Source organism: Ruditapes philippinarum, unplaced genomic scaffold, assembly GCF_026571515.1.
Source record: "Ruditapes philippinarum isolate M1 unplaced genomic scaffold, ASM2657151v2 ctg1645_1_1_1_1, whole genome shotgun sequence".
Taxonomy (NCBI): Eukaryota; Metazoa; Mollusca; class Bivalvia; order Venerida; family Veneridae; genus Ruditapes; species Ruditapes philippinarum.
Window position 1 is genome coordinate 76,212 of NW_026861149.1, and position 18,582 is coordinate 94,793.

The following is an 18,582-nucleotide window of genomic DNA, read 5'->3' on the forward strand; positions in this document are numbered from 1 at the left end:
CAATATATCCAAGAGTAGTATTAGCTTCAATTTTTTACATTTTCATTGCTAATATTCATTAAACGAATTGGAACACAACCATTTTTAGAATGAGGGTTGACCAGGGTATGGCCAACAATTAAGCTATTTTCACTATCATCACCTTTTTTTAATGGCGTAACAATTCCAAACTCGGTATCAATTTTGCCGCCAGAAAACTACCTTCTATTATCACTTCACTATTTGCTGGTACAATGACTGACTTTGAACTTTTGACACGCATCACTTTGAAAACTGAAGATTCCATCAACGTAGGATACTTCTTTCCATTTAGACGCAAACCATTTTCTGCACTTAACACAAAATTATTTTCTTGTAGAAAATCAAGACCTAAAAGACCATCTTCTTAAATTGGTGCAATAAACACATTGAACTTAAATATATCCTTATGAATTTTAAAACTCATCACAGTTTTACCTAAAATAGGGAGATACCCTTCATTTGCAACTTCAAGCTTAAAATTTGGATCAATTTTCTCCAGTGATGGACGAATATCTGAAGGCACACTATGATAAGATATTAGAAGAAAACAATAGTAACAACTGCTCCAGTATCTACTACTAAATTTGCACTGATATCACCAAATTTCACAGGTAATAACAAAGATAATCCATTGCAAGTATCATTAAAATGAATTTTTATCACTTTTTCACTATGATTTTGGACTAACGCAAGGCCGTCTGCCTTAGTCCCACCTAGTTTTCCGCTTTATTTTTATCACTCTGCTGACTCGTGCAATCACGTGCATAATGACCTAAATTATGACACTTATAACACTCAACAGTAGATAAATCCCTTCTTTTGAATTTTTCTGGCTGCATATCTCGCTTTTTAATGATAGACAGAATCTCATCAAATTTTTTATCTATTTCTTTCTTGGAAGACAAAAACTGCTCTTGAGAAACATTGTTGTTCCCTTGACGAACCATTCGAACTTTGGTGTTTGCCTTAGTTTCATCCTTCAAACTATAGTACGTCTCCAGAATCTCGCGTGCATTTTCGATACTGGTCGGATCCTTCATCCCTATAGCCAGAGCCATCTGGGAGTCACCCAGACCTCTAATAAAATGCCGTAAACAAATTGTACCAATAGTATGATCATCTGCAGTTGGGTAGCCCTTTCGAACCAGACGCTTTATATCTGCAACATACTCCGAGAGTTTGTCCCTTGAGTGAAGCTTTACATTTTCGAGCTCCATCAGATAAGAGGCTGTAGAATGTCTTTCTACAAATCTTGCTGCTAGACATTGCTCAAGCTGTGTGTAAGATTGTTGAGTTTCAGGACTGACCTGGTTGAATACAAACTCTGCTGCATCATCCCTCAGACTATTCAGCAAGCGAAATGCCCTCTCTTTATCACTCCATTGGCATGTTTCAGCCAACACAGCAAATTGACGTATGAATGCGGTGTATGACGTTTTACCATCAAAAAGAACCTGGTTTGGTAGTGGAACATTATAATCCCGAGAATTTCTTTGGTTACTTTCTCGTAATGCAATGTTCTGCAGGCGACTAAGTTCAACATCTCTTGATTGTAAAATATTTTGTAATTCATCAATTTCATTTGTCAATACTTGGATTTGTCTGTCTCTATTCATCTGAGTTGTATGATATAGACTGCTCAAATTTTCCTTATCTCTTCGAAATTGTTCATTGTCACTTTCTATAATTTCTTGTAATCCAGCTTTTTCAGTTTGTAAAATTTTGACAGTTTCATTTAATTTCTCAATATTTGCCAATGCATCAGTTAAATTAGCTTGTAAATCATCATTTTCATCAATTTTTCTGGAAAGTTGTTGACGTAAATCCATTGTAAGTTCTGAATTTTCAAGACGTGATGCTGATGCAGATCTAGCAGATTTCTTAGGTCCCATATTACTGACTTTCTTCTAAAATCTGAGTGTCATCGTCTAACATAGAAGCACGTAATTTTGCATTATATGATTTTAATTCACTGATTTCATTATTTTTCATTTCTAAAATTTCATTCACTTTGTTACAAAAATCACTAAATGCACTAGTTAGATTTTCACTATGACTAACTAGTTCTTTGGAGATATTTCCTATTTCTAAACAGCACAAAGAAACAGTCTGACGCAATGATTCTAATTCCTTTTCCATTTTGTAAGTCCATTACACTCAAAAGTAGAAAATTTCAAAGTCTTTATTCCTGCGCTGAAGCATGTTAAAGTCCTTATCCCGACGCTGCCACCAGTGTTACAAAATCATTTCACTTTTTGTGAAAAGCTTTGTTTTATATTCACTCTTTTCGCTTAAAAGTCAACCATTTCTCTATGCTGGTACAATGAACAAGTCAAGTCCAAGTGAAAGCAGGATTATATTTATTGCAGTAAATCAAAATAATGCATCATTTTATTTTTTATCAACAGTCAAAACCAAAGTAAAATTCTTAACAACTTCAACAAATACATTTCTTCAATTACTAACTAACTCAACTCAACCAACTCCAACTCACTCCAAAACTCCTCAAAAACTCCTCAAAAACCCCAAAACCAACCCAGCTAGAAAAGTTCCCAGCTTATATACCCTTCTGTTTGCGCAGCTAGGGTGGTGTGCAAAAGTAGACTGTTGCGCGACCTCTTATTGCGCGACCTCTCCAGTTTTGCACACAACTCATTGCGCGACCTGAATGTTGCGCGACCTTTTATAATGCTGACAATGCCTTAACAATGTTCAAAATGGCCTGCAACAGGTTCAGGTATACAGACTGTTGTACAATACAAACATTAGTACAAAAATACATAATAGTTATATAAATTTACATGTTTGAACACTCAATAGGATAATAATTGTCTGTCCAATAATGCATCTTAATAGTGCAAAATATACTTGCAGTAATAAAGATATATGTACTATATATGGCTTATAAGACCAATACACTTACTACTGATTGACATTTCTATAAACTTATAATACTGACTGATAATTCATTAAACAACAGAAATATAATCTCTCCAGCTTTACAACATAGTCAGCTCAACATTTGAACCAAGTAACCTGTACATAGATAAAGCTGTGAGTAAGGAATCCCATTCATAAAATCTGATATGACCAAATTATGCTTTGTTAACAACAATTGAGATGCTGAAGGGCTAAAAATAACTTAAACCTTGTACTTTTAGACTGCGCGACCTCTTATTGCGCGACCTCTCCATATTTGGAACTAGCATGCCTGGGAAAGCTGATTCTGCACGACCTTTCCTATTGCGCGACCTTTAGTGTCGCGCGACCTTTGGCTGCGCGACCTTACCAGATTTGGAATGAGGTATGCTCATAATCTAAAAATAACTGAGCTGTGCCAATATTCTGGACTGTTAATGACTCAATTGTTTTACAACAAAAATGAGTAAAAGTTAACATAAACATTTTAACCAGCTTAGAAATATTGTCCAGATTTACCATCCTAAAAGAATACTCTTCTAGTAAAAGATTAAGTTCAAATTTCATAACAATATCAACGAAAGAACATGCATGGTGTTGCAACGTTCTAGTTAATGACCCGTCATAAACAGTTGGTCGCTGCATAGTAATTGGAAAATTGTTATCAAAAATAATAAAGAATATTTGCCACCTAATTAAAGCATTTACTTATAAATTTTCATTTATGCTTTTTGTTAAAAAATTATTGATAAAGTTATTATGTAGAAGGGTTTTCATACCAGAACTATTTATTACAGACGTACGTATGCCTAAACCTGATTACCGCGGCAGTATGACGTCACGGAGTAGTGATTTTGAAAAAATAACAAACAAAAATCAAGAATTTTTCAGGGAATCATTATCTGATATGAAATTAAAGAATGAAAATATTTTCATATTGTAAATGTCTGTGATGAGTGATGAGTCAGCTTAGAAAAAAACAAGGTACTATTTTTTGACCTGATTATCGCCGCAGTAAGATTTGACGGATGGTATTAACGTTGGGTCGGCATAGCCAGGCTTTCTACTGGTCCCTACTTTTTCTACTTTTCCCTTCTTTTTTCTTTTGATCCCTACTTTGCCCTACTTTTTTCTGAAATAGCCCTATTATCCCTACTTTTTCATTTTGAAATGAAATGAAAAAAAGAAGATATTTAAAATGGTATTTCAGTTGTATTTTCAGTTGCAATTGATGAGTAGTTCAGGTGTGTCTCCTTGTAATGTCCATCCTTGAAAGACTCATGGTCAGACTCAGAGCTGCATTTCAAACACTGGTACTGCAGTATATACTGGAGCAATTTTGCAAGTACTGGTACTGATACTGAATTACTCTTACAAAATTTTGCTACTACTCAGGTACTGGTACTGCATTACTGTCTTAAAAAAGTGGTACTGCTACTGCATTACTAGGCAGTATTTTTGGTTTTGATAAAAATGTCATTATTTTTACTCATAAAGTAAAGCTGTAAATTCCATGTATTATTTTATTTTTGTGAAAAAGTAAGTTATCAAATCGATAAATAATTTGCTGCAATATTCCTTCAAATGTTAACATAGTATTCATCATAAAAAAACACCAAAGACTTAAAGTAAAATTAAATTGAGATAAACAGAGTCAATAACTCTTTACTGGTAAAATATCCTTATTGCAATCTTATTACTTTGTATTTACTAGTAAAAAAAAAGAGCAAAATAAACACTAATTAATTACTTCTATTCTAAATTATCATATTTCAAGTGATATTGTTAGCACCATAAAAAGTTATTTACTATGGTATAAATTGAACAGAGGTGTGAAGGTGTAAAAGGCAACAAAAAGACTGGTGGGTTTAAAATGTAAGATTATTGCATTGTATTACAGTTGACTGGTTACAAAACAATAACATATGACATGAATATATGATGATTATTGTTTGTAAAAAGTATGTTTGTTCATTTAAGTTGTAAAAATGTAATGTCAACTTTAAAGTAAATGATTTTATTTCTTTGTTGAATAACATGTTTGCAATTATTTTGAATGACACTGTGTATTTTGTACCGCCTCCGTGGTTGAGGGGTTAGAGTAGATGACTTCTAATCCAGTTACCTCTCTGGCGTGGGTTCAATCCCCGGCAGATGCTTTGGTAGTTTAGCGCCAAGGGAGGTAGTCTTGTACTGGTGTAACTCTCCAGGAACGATGGTTAGGAAACTACCCGCCTATATGACAGAAATACTGTTGAAAAAGGGGTGAAATGAAACAAACAAACTGTGTATTTATTCAAACTTTGATGAATATATAAAAGTATTAGTACTGGTACTTAATTACTTCCCCCAAAAAAGTACTGGTACTGCAGTACCATGCTAAAATCAAGAACTGGTACTGGAAATTGTACTGCAAAACTTGGCAAGTACTGGTACTGGTACTTAAGTACTACACCCTTAGTACTGATGCAGCTCTGCTCATGGTGCCTTGGCAAAACATTTTGCAACATTCTGCCTATGAGGTGCCTGTCTTTCAAGCATGGACAGAACTGAAGATACACACAGCCTGATGTGGTCTCGGTGATGGTATGTTTTGCTAATTCTTAACTAAATCGGTAAGAAATTCCTACTTTATCCCTAGTTTTTAACATCAGAAATCCCTACTTTGCCCTACTTTTTGGTAAAAAAATGCCCTACTTTTTCCCTAGTTTTTTTGGTAGTGGCAGTAGAAAGCCTGCATAGCCTCCCCAAAAAAATCAGTTTAATTAATGGTTCAGGTATAAAGAAAAGAGGAACAATTTATGTTGAGTAACTGTTTATTCACAATAAAACAGCATATATGAAGCAAACTTGCTTAGCAATATTGTTAAGGAACTGCTATGATTATTAAGCATTAGTATTTCGTACGTTAGTTTACGTAACTTATTATGATTTTTGCTAAAGATTTTATTGATAGTATAGATCTCGATATTAAATTAATTAATATGTGGTAAGTATAGGATCGAAAAAATAAGCTATTTAGTTGAAATCAATATTCCTGTCGTTACATACGATATAGTTAATGTTTAATTGCCTTTCAGTTCGATAAAATATTAACAAAAAGATATTTTATTAGTTTTAATTATTATGTGTCGTACCGTTTTGGTAACCTGCGCGAAGGAAATCGACGGAATATAACGAAGACGACGATTACCACTATTTATTTCAATAAATGTGCCTCTTTAGCATAAATCTATTTTGTGATGTTCAACCTAAACTAAACTATTGGACATTGACAGAAAGGGCAAAATTTAACCCTTTACCAAAATAAAATGAAAAGGTTTTGAAAATTTATTTAATTCTTTAATGTACTGATCCTCTCTAATGATGTAAAATATGAAACTGATTATGAAAGATAACTTTGTAATTATTTATACATTTACATCTAATTAGCCCCCATACCATTTTCCAACTAGTATGTCAGCAATCTGTAACTATTAATAGATTCTGTAACACTAACATACAACATGTAGTCACGTGATTCTTACAATAGAACAGGGAGAATCTGTTTATAATTAGATAAAATAATGAAATATAATAGGTGTCATAAGATATAAAACAACCAGATTATAAATGTGTCATTTTAAATATCATTCATGATTTATCAATCATAAAATAGCAACGCTTGACACTTAGAAAAAAGTAAAAGTATCCCTAAATTCAATGACTGGTCCATAGGGATACGTTATTAATTCATTTTATGAAAATTGTAATGTTGCTTTTTAAGATGTCAATATTTGTATATTTCATTTCATTTAGCAATGTTAATTTATTTTTGAATTTTTAAGATTCTGAACAATAATTGTTGTCCTTAATTGTTCAGTAATTGATTTGCTTTTATTTTCAGATTTTAAGGCCTTCTCCTACCATAGATATAATATTAAACTGTTACAAATATAGTCGCCGGTTTCTACCGGCGACTAATGAAAAAAAGGCTGTTTGTAAAACATGCCAAGGTGAAATGACATATACCGGCAGAACAACAAATCTGTCTAATTACATGCAGTCTTTCCGAAAGACCGTCGGACCGTCGGCCCTGACTGGTAAAAAATCAGAAGGTTCGATAAAAATATATGTATTGACGGCCTGACGGTCCGGTAAAAAATTAAGGTTTAATTTATAAAAACCTTACATTCAACATTTTGCAAAGGCCGATCATTTACCTAAATTCAAAACATATCAAAATGTTGTCATTACACAATATAAGCTCGTGCAATGCTTGTCAACTGTTATGCATTCTCATAATGCAAACTTTTATATGTAACAACGTAAGATAAAAATATCCGACAACTAGTACAATTAAAAGTCAATAAGCGGCCGAGTAAATAACATAAGCGGCCAAGATGTGAAAGGTCACCCGCTATTAGTTTGTTTACACAGATGAAAGTGTCAGTGTATTAATTGGAACAATTTACGTCTTTAATCCACAGACTTAGAGTAATGCTAAATTACACGTGTGCTCAACTGGTGTTTAGCAGCGAATTAGGGATATGAAAGATCGTCCAAGATGTTGACAAAAAATTAACTATACTGTGAAGGTGCCAAAATCATTGAACAATTAATCTGTCAACTTCACTAAATTACCGATATATATAATTCTGTTTACATATGCCAGACTTTTGCTGAAATTTACCCTCTCATTAAAAATTTTGCTAGTATACAGTCTGTATGGAATTAAAGTTTAAATAGCAAAATCCATTGAATACATGTATAACAATATTTAAGTTTACATTTTGATTGTGGTGAAGAAAGATAACTTCACTTTGTTGATAATATAATTTTCTTTTCGTACACAAAGTTTTTGACTGCTGACACTTATCAAGTGACTCAAAATGCTACACCAATCGGGTTTTTTCCGGTCCAGTAAAATCATGTTTGGTCCAGTAAAAATTTTCAGTTTACAGGACCTACTGTTCAGTAAAAGTCTTAGCATAGACTGTACATGAAAAGGCACCACGGAACCTTCCCTATGTCGAAAGGTAATTTCTGCTCTTTTAAATATTCTAAATAACTTAATATTTTTTTTTTATGTTAAAAACCTTAGTCCTGCATATCCTATTTTCATTTATTATTTTATATTTTGTTTATTCATTCATAATATATTTGACAAAGTGAACTTTATAAACAAAAGCTAAAAAGAGAACTGTTGAACACTATATAATTTTATTTATGCTATATATTGCCCGCGAAAGAACATTTCATTTTAACAATATACCGGAATATCAAACGTATATTATACTGTAAAATAAATGAAATTTAAAGCTTGTTTTGCATATGTTTAGAACTTTTGAATAACAGAACAGAACATTATTAGTACAGAACTTTACAATATACTCCATATGAGTGACATTCTGACAATGATTACAATTACTGATGATAGTTATTAAATGGAAATATTTATGTACAATGTAAATATTGGAAACATTTATAATAATGAAAGTGTATACTGTATAACAAGTTTATAAATAAATAAATAAATAGATAAATAAATAAATAAATCTGTGAAAATTTATAAATAAAATAATCTAAATCTATTTTCTTTTAAAGGAGGTGTCAAATTACAAACGTCAGCAACAGAGGCAAGCTGTGTAACTGCTAGCATATCTCCAAGCAATTCCTTTCACATGGCACAAAGAGTGAAGTTGGCTCCATCCAAAGTTCACAGAATAACTGTAGGTATTTCCCGATATCTTATAGATGATATGCGCCCATTCAGCACCGTAGAGAGTTCCGCCTTCAGAAGCATGATACACGAGTGTGAGCCTCGCTACAAATTCCCATGCAGACAATCATTTAGTGAAGATGTAATTCCAAGAATGTATGATTCTGTTGCCTCGTGTATTAAAGGCGAATTATTGAGTGCAGAAGCTATAGCCTGGACCACAGACAGCTGGACAAGTCAAGCCACCCAATCATATGTGACTATCACAGCCCACTTCATTGACTCTGAAATGGAACTCTGTTCTCGTGTTCTTCAGACAAGGCAGCTACCAGAATCTCATACTGGAGAACATGTTGGAAACGTGCTTCGCCAATGGGGTTGTCAGGTATGTGCCCTTACTACAGACAATGCTGCAAACATGAAAATTGCTGCACATACAGCTGGAATATCCATCCATATTGGATGCTTTGCCCATAGCTTAAATTTAGCATCTTCTCGCGCACTTGATATTAAAGAGGTTCATCATATTTTGGCAAAGATCCGGTCAGTTGTTTCCTTTATGCATCGGAGTACCACTGCCCCTGCTCTGCTTAAAAAGAAGCAAAAAATGCTACAACTACCTGAGAACAAACTCATCATCGATGTCAAAACCAGATGGAATTCGAGTTATCTCATGGTGGAGCGCTTCCTTTAGCAGCAACTTGCCATTTTAGCCTGTGTCTCAGATGAAAGTATTAAGAAGCAACATGAAGCAAAATCCCTACAGGCTAGTTGTGTACTTGGGCAAGATGAGGTTCAACGCTTGGAGATATTCTTACAGTTAATGGAGCCTATGTATCAAGCTACCCTGGCGCTATCTGCTGACCAGCACCCTACGGTAGGGCTTATGTATCCATTGCTCCTGAAACTGAAGAAGTTGTATACCCATATGGAGGGAGATACTGCTTTTCAGCAGAAAATCTGAATTAGAGGAACCTTCAATACAGACAGACTAACCACCATTGCCAGCTCTCCCAAGCCAGCGAGACTCGGTGGAGCCTAAAAACGAGGACCCAATTTTATCTCCTGCAAAGAAAATGAGATCTGGTCTTAGTTTCCTGATAGATGATGATGATATTGAAATTTCAAAGGTGGAGCCACCTCTTTCCAATGAAGAGCTTATTTGCAAGGAAATTGAAATGTACAAATGTGAGTCAAAAGTGCTATCCTTTGAGGATCCCTTGAAGTTCTGGAAGGGCATTGCTGTCCGGTTACCTCGTGTTTCTAGGCTCGTAAAGTATTACCTGTGTGTACAAGCAAGTTCTGTTGCTTCAGAACGTATATTTTCAACTGCTGGAGATATTGTTACAGCAACTAGGTCATGTCTTGACCCTCAGTGTGTTGATCAATTAATTTTTTTGAAAAAAAACTTTGATGAAACCAAGGACATTGCTTCCATTCTTCATAACATGTAAATTTTAGGGGCTGACTGGTGAATCTGGTTTAAGTCATAAGTATGGTTGTTGACTATCTATGGCAGTTATTTTTCAGACATCACAATATCACCATAAAGGTTTCTCAGATGGAGTTATTTTTCAGACTTTACAATATCACCATAAAGGTTTCTCAGATGTACACTTATGCAAAAAATTAAAAGTTTCCATTGTTCAATAACATGCATACAATTTACACACGATGACCTTTGACAGGTGTGTAGCAGGCTTTTCAAAAGAATCTGCCAATCTTTGATGTTTACCAACATGTAGACCTGACTGTTTGATTCGAATCATCAAAGAAGTTGCCAAAACTTCAGTGTCTATTTTAGGATTTCAAAAATAGGGGTGATTTTTTCCCCCTCTATTTCAAAAAAGGGGGCGATTTTCAAAATCAAGGGGTGCCAATATAAACTGCCAATGTTAAATCTTCTGCATTAAGTTTAAACTGAGGCGTTCAACCGATGAAATAATTAAAACTAAGGCAGCGGAAGTTTTCCCCCCTTAATTTTTAAACGAAAACAAATCATTATTACCTCTCTGGCGTGGGTTCGATCCCCGGGAGATGCTTTGGTAGTTTAGGGCAGAGGAAGGTTGTCTAGTACTGGTGTAACTCTCCAGGAACGATGGTTAGGAAACTACCCGCCTATATGACTGAAATACTGTTGAAAAAGGCGTAAAATGAAACAAACAAACAAACAAAAATAGAACTGCCGCGATTGATTATAAAGGGATTGACAATACAAACAATAGACCTATCTTTCACGTCTAGATCGTAGCCAAGCTAGGAATTGCCTCATTTTTCTTGATTATTTACTACACTAAAATGGCTCCCAACTGTCAGACCTAGCACACTAGTTCCGGTTGGTACCGAACATTCCGTTAATTTCCGTCAACTCACGTAACCAGTACCATACGGTACTAAATTACTATAATTAGCTAACAGTTACTTCCCTTTGGTTTCCGGTGTAAATGTAAACAAAAAGACCAAATTTAATGCAGGATGGAAGTTTTACGATTTAATTAACTTTTTTATAGATGCGCGATTTCATGCACATGATTTTGAATTGTGCGCTATCTGTGAAATACTAGCGTGAAACGCGCAATTGCGTGTCCTAGAATAGACACTGGCGTCCTAGAATAGACACTGAACTTGCATTAATTACACATATTCTAAGTGTTCATAAGTGAAAAAAAAACTGAAAAAATTGTTTTTAAAAAAAGGCACATGTTTGATTAATACTAAAGGAGAAAGATATTTTGACGGATGATAATCGCATCAATTATAATAAAAGCTGTGATAATTGACATATAACTATTCATAAGTGCATTTCTTTATTTGCTAATTTTATTTCTGCAGATTTTTAATTTTCTCAAAATAAGGAGTTGACGGCTCGGTAAGCCGAAATATATATGAGGCGCGTCATGACAAAACCAACATAATGTGTTTGTGACCAGCATGGATCCAGACCAGCCTGCGCATCCGATGACAATCGCACGGGACTTAGAATATTCATCTTGAATCCTACAAAACTTAAATTTGTTTGGTGTTTAACATACAAAAGATTAACAACATGTGTCATACACGACTCATAATTTTATAGTAATTATTGATTTTTTTTGTGGTCTGCAGAGATTATGATGTTTATTGTCAAATTAAAGTACAATATGCAATATGGTGTCAACACCATGTCTACATCGATTATCTCAACGTATGTTCATGTATTTTTCACATTTTCTCAATATTCTGAAATATTTTATATGAACATCCGGATCCGAAATAGGCTCCGGACACCGAATCGTGATCCGAACGTTCAGATATTCGGACTCCGAATGATTTCCCCTATATATATATATATATATATATATATATATATATATATATATATATATATATATATATATATATTTATATATATAGATATTGATAATTGTCTATTTTGATCTTTTTCTAGTGCCAAAGACATGTGACCCTTTTGAAAGTGGAACATTGGTGCTTGACATCAGGTATTTATGTTATCTTCTGTGTCAATCATTTGAAAATCCATTTTATATCGTGAATATGTTTGAAGTCTAAGTAGTCTTTATTCTTTTTCTTTCTTTTTTATATGCCCGAAAGGGCATATTATGTCATACCCCCTGGCGTCTGTCCATCCGTCCGTTAGCAATTTGTCTGTTAGCAATTTGGTTTCCGGAGCATAACTTAAGTTCCATTTGTCCCAATGTTCAAACTTCATAGGATGATTGTCCATATTGGGTAGAAGACCCCTATTGATTTTGGGGTCAAAAGGTCAAAGGTCAAGATCACTTATTACCTTTATACTGAAAACAGTTTCCGTCTGTTAGCAATTTGGTTTTCGGAGGATAACTTAAGTTCCATTTGGCCCACAAAGTTGAAACTTCATAGGATGATTGTCCATATTAAGTAAAAGACCCCTATTGATTTTGGAGTCAAAAGGTCAAAGGTCAAGGTCACTAGTAACTTAAAACTTAAAACAGTTTCCAGAGCATAACTTAAAATTCCATTTGACCCACAATGTTCCAACTTCATAGGATGATTGTCCATATTAAGTACACAAACCCCTATTGATTTTGGGGTCAAAAGGTCAAAGGTCAAGGTCACTATAACCTTGATATTGAAAACAGTTTCCATCTGTTAGCAATTTGTCTGTTAGAAATTTGGTTTCTGGAGCATAACTTAAGTTCCTTTTGGCCCACAATGTTCAAACTTCATAGGATGATTGTCCATATTTAGTAGAAAACGCTATTGATTTTAGGGTCAAAAAGTCAAAGGTCAAGTTCACTATTACCTTAAAACTTAAAACATTTTCCGGAGCATAACTTAAGTTTCATTTGACCCACAATGTTCAAACTTCATAGGATGATTGTCCATATTGGATAGAAGACCCCTATTGATTTTGGGGTCAAAAGGTCAAAGGTCAAGATCACTTATTACCTTTATACTGAAAACAGTTTCCGTCTGTTAGCAATTTGGTTTTCGGAGGATAACTTAAGTTCCATTTGGCCCACAATGTTGAAACTTCATAGGATGATTGTCCATATTAAGTAAAAGACCCCTATTGATTTTGGAGTCAAAAGGTCAAAGGTCAAGGTCACTAGTAACTTAAAACTTAAAACAGTTTCCAGAGCATAACTTAAATTCCATTTGACCCACAATGTTCCAACTTCATAGGATGATTGTCCATATTAAGTATAAAGACCCCTATTGATTTTGGGGTCAAAAGGTCAAAGGTCAAGATCACTTATTACCTTTATACTGAAAACAGTTTCCGTCTGTTAGCAATTTGGTTTTCGGAGGATAACTTAAGTTCCATTTGGCCCACAATGTTGAAACTTCATAGGATGATTGTCCATATTAAGTAAAAGATCCCTATTGATTTTGGAGTCAAAAGGTCAAAGGTCAAGGTCACTAGTAACTTAAAACTTAAAACAGTTTCCAGAGCATAACTTAAATTCCATTTGACCCACAATGTTCCAACTTCATAGGATGATTGTCCATATTAAGTACAAAGACCCCTATTGATTTTGGGGTCAAAAGGTCAAAGGTCAAGGTCGTTATAACCTTGATACTGAAAACAGTTTCCGTCTGGTAGCAATTTGTCTGTTAGCAATTTGGTTTCTGGAGCATAACTTAAGTTCCTTTTGGCCCACAATGTTCAAACTTCATAGGATGATTGTCCATATTTAGTAGAAAACCCTATTGATTTTAGGGTCAAAAAGTCAAAGGTCAAGTTCACTATTACCTTAAAACTAAAAACATTTTCCGGAGCATAACTTAAGTTTCATTTGACCCACAATGATTAAACTTCATAGGATGATTGTCCATATTGGATAGAAGACCCCTATTGATTTTGGGGTCAAAAGGTCAAAGGTCAAGGTCACTAATTCTTTAATACTTAGAACAGTTTACATCCGTTAGCAATTTGTCCATAAGCAATTTGGTTTCCGGAGCATAACTTAAGATTCATTTTGCCCACAATGTTCAAACTTCATAGGATGATTGTCCATATTGGGTAGAAGAACCCTATTGATTTTCGGGTCAAAGGTCAAGGACACTATTACCTTAAAACTAAAAACAGTTTCCGGAGCATAACTAAAGTTCCATTTGACCCACAATGATCAATCTTCATAGGATGATTGTACATATTGGGAAGAAAACCCCTATTGATTTTGGGGTCAAAAGGTCAAAGGTCAAGGTCACTTTTTTCCTTGATACTGAAAACAGTTTCCGTCTGTTAGCAATTTGTCCGTTACCAATTTGGTTTCCGGAGGATAACTTAACTTCCATTTGGCCCCCAATATTCAAACTTCATAGGATGATTGTCCATATTGGGTAGAAGACCACTATTGATTTTGGGGTCAAAGGTCAAGGTCACTATTACCTTAAAACTGAAAACAGTTTCTGGAGCATAACTTAAGTTCCATTTGACCCACAATGTTCAAATTTCATAGGATGATTGTCCATATTGGGTAGAAGACCCGTATTGATTTTTGGGTCAAAAGGTCAAAGGTCAAGGCCACTATTACCTTGATACTGAAAACAGTTTCTGTCCCTTCGCAATTTGGTTTCAGGAGCATAACTTAAGTTCAATTTGGCCCACAATTTTCAAACTTCATAGGATGATTGTCCATATTTGGTAGAAGACCCCTATTGATTTTTGGGTCAATGGTCAATGTCACTATTACCTTGATACTGAAAACAGTTTCCGTCCATTAGCAATTTGGTTTCTGGAGCATAACTTAAGTTCCATTTGGCCCACTATGTTCAAACTTCATAGGATGATTGTCCATATTGGGTAAAAGACCCCTATTGATTTTGGGTACAAAAGGTCAAAGGTCAAGGTCACTAAGTTTAAAACAGTTTCCAGAGCATAACTTGAGTTCCATTTGACCCACAACGTTCAAACTTCATAGGATGATTGTCCATATTGGGTAGAAGACCCCTTTTGATTTTGGGGTCAAAAGGTCAAAGGTCAAGGTCACTATTACCTTGATACTGAAAACAGTTTCCGTCCGTAAGCAATTTGGTTTCCGGAGTATAACTTAAGTTTCATTTGGCCCACAATGTCCAAACTTCATAGGATGATTGTCCATAATGGGTAGAAGACCTGTATTGATTTTAGGGTTGCAAGGTCAAAGGTCAAGGCCATTATTACCTTGATACTGAAAACAGTTTCAGGAGCATAACTTAAGTGATTTAGGGGTCAAAAGGTCAAAAGTCAAGTTCACTATTCACTTAAAATTCAAAACAGCTTCCGGTCCTTTTGGCCCACAATATTCAAACTCCTCAGGATGATTGTCCATATAAGGTAGAAGACCCCTATTGATTTTAGGGTCACAAGGTCAAAGGTTAAGGTCATTATTAATAACTTAAGTATTAATCAACATACATCTGTAAAATTTTATAGGATGAACTGCTAATTCCCATGTCTAATAAATGCTTCATCCTTACGAAAAAAAACACTTTCGGGCATATAATGCTCCGCCTAGCGGTGCTCTTGTTTTATATATATACGCGTTTGTAAAAAATGGTTGAATAATGGGAAGTCCGGAGAATATCTCAACAAGCATTGTATTACTTGATAGAAATATTGAACACCATGAAATGTCAGTTCTTTTAAGGTCTAAAGTCAAGGTCACATCAAGAGGTTGGAGAAAAACAGTTTTCACATTGTGCCATGTCCAAAATTTAGAACCATGTACAAGGACCCCGTTGTTGTTTAGAATTTTTAGGCTTTCCCTCCGTCTAAATATGTTTTTTTTTCTGTTGCCAAACTTAATTCTAAAGTGCTTATTCTCTGGAAGTCATTGCTCACCACTCAGAGATAACTGGAAAAAAAACATAGTATAGTCTTGATAAACAGATCGAAAATTGCTGTAACATACTAAGCTATGGCTTAGCAAGATGCCTTTATTTGAATGTGCATAAAGGTCACCAGTGATAAACATTTTCATTCAGCAAGATACCTTTATTTCAATGTTGCATTAAGGTCACCAAAACCATCTGTGAAAACTTCAGTTGTAAACATAGTTGTAACAAGAACACTTATTTTAATTGAACTATGAAAACTTCAATTGTTAACCTAATTGTAACAAAAGACAACCTAATTTAATTGATCTATTAAAATATCAGTTGTAAACCTAGTTGTAACAAGAACACTTATCTTTATTGATCTATGAAAACTAAAATTGTAAACCTAATTGTAACAAGACCACCTATTTTAATTGATCTATGATAACTTCAGTTGTACACCTAGTTGTATGAAGAGGATGACGTTTGTGTCTGAACTGAAGTTCCTTGTTACATGTGCTAATTGCCAGGATTGGGTTCAAACATACCAATGGTCACTCAGAGAGTGTTTTAATGAAAATATTATGGTATGATGCTATGTATGTTTTCTATTTATTGCTTAGTCATCAATGTCAAATAAATCTAAAAATAGATAACTAGCTAGCTTAAAGCTAAGAATTTTCTGTGTTGGGCAAGTCATATGCTATATGCTATGATATAGATGGATTTGATATGTATCATGGAACGCAATTAGGTTTGTACGAATTTATTTTTAGTTTAATTGTGTTAAAGGCTATAAGCTTTTTGAAAGACTCTAATTCGTTCCTGGAACCAAGCAGAACAAAGCAATGTGTGTAAAGTTTCTTGCTCAAGGAAACAACAAGTTGCCCCTTACGGGGTTGAACCTATACAGCCAGCAATTGTTAGATTCTTAGTCTGAGGCATTAGCCTCTCTCAGCCATGCCACCACTGAATGCAATTTAAGAATGCTTGTTTAAGATAAATAAATCTGGGATTAGAAATTATATTTAAGAAACTATTTCCTTAGGATATTGAATTTTATAACACTTTCGTCAATTTACTGTCCTGGATATAAAAATAGGCTCTGTCCTCCAGTTATCCGTCCATCACAATTGTCTTGGGTCCAGAACAAAGCCATTCATCAATGGAATTTGAAATGGCTAGACACAAAATTTAATGTTAATTATTATAAGACGATGTATCTTATGCACCATCCATATCCCTTCAATGTCTGTTGGGCTGTATATGCTGTGTCAGGACCATAACTTTCTCATCCATCAATTGATTTTAAAAATTCTTGGTACAAATGATCACCACAATGAGACCATGTGTTGTGCAACACTCAGGCCCCTACCTCTAAGATCAATGTCAAACTTGGGGTCTGTAATAGGCTATATTTTGTGTCATGTCCAACACCTGGACCCCTACCTCCAAGGTCATATTTGGATGTCAATGATTAAGATGGTCTGTTACAGAGTATATTTTGTGTCCAGTCCATAATTCTTTCATGGTTCAAGGGACTTTGAAAATACTTCAAATGTTCACCTTTAAGGTCAAGGTCACTCTTGGTAGGATTTTGAAATTACTTGACAAAAATGTTCACAATAATTGGTCAATATGTCATGAGCAACCGGAACCGTACGTTCAAGGTAAAGGTCACACTTCAGGGTCAAAGCTTAACATGGTCTGTTATACATGTTATAAAGTATATTTTGTGTTGAGTCCATAACTTTTTCATCGATCAAGGGTTTTGAAATTACTTGGCATGAATGTTCACAAATATAAGACAACATGTTAGTGCAACTGAAAGTCCAGATCTGTAACTTAATCTTTTGAAATAGCACAATTTTGTTCTTCATGTAAAACTGACTTTAGGCGGGGATGTTTGTAACTCTTGTAATTCATATATTTCTAGGAATGCGTGCATTGCGGTAGCAGTTATGACGAAATGTTTCTTCCATCAACAGGAAACTTTATAAAAATTGACCATAGCAACACAGCAGGTTGGGCATATTATGCCGTTGTAGTTAAGGGTGAGTTATTTATGTATTTTTTCACCTAATGTATTGTCTCTAACAATTTTGCATTTTTCAAGGGGTGCAGAGATGCCAATTTTCTCGGATCCGTGGAAATCCGCAGATTTCGAGGTCCTCGAACCACTTTTGAGAACAATGTAAATCCGAGGTGAAAATTAAATTTGCTGGATGGGGGTCTCTTTCCCGTCTATTGTCCGCCGATTGTAAATGTTTAGACCGTACCGTAAATATTTAGACCATACCACTTTTCGGGTATGCTCAGTTATTGTCGCTATTATTGTAAGCCAATGAAGGATAGCGTTAAATATATCAACCAATCGTAGCGTCTTTCTGTAGTTGAAGAAAGCAAAACAAATTGTCGGCCGATTAGCAAGAAAGATATTTTTTACATGAATAATGGCAGCAATTAACTCCAACAACGCTTCGAAAATCAAAGACTGTGTAAAAAATGTTAAAAATAAGTTTAATTTGAAATGGTTAGAGCACATAGTAAATATGGATATTGGATCAACCGAGACAACTGTCCGCATTGGTGACGAATATTCCTGGACAAGCTTCGTGTCAACTATGTTCAAAACAAATTAATTATGGTAGTCGAGG

General features: G+C 34.6%; 1 protein-coding gene across 1 annotated transcript in view; it reads left to right on the plus strand.

Moving 5' to 3' along the window:
• The window catches only part of LOC132714702 (uncharacterized), a gene marked incomplete at its 3' end in the record, with an annotated part of 71,438 nt that overhangs the window by 18,151 nt on the left and 34,705 nt on the right, over window positions 1-18,582 (plus strand). Inside the window, 3 exon segments of the mRNA XM_060697616.1 lie at window positions 12,069-12,120; window positions 16,380-16,512; window positions 17,862-17,979. Coding sequence (XP_060553599.1) covers window positions 16,396-16,512; window positions 17,862-17,979 — 235 coding nt within the window.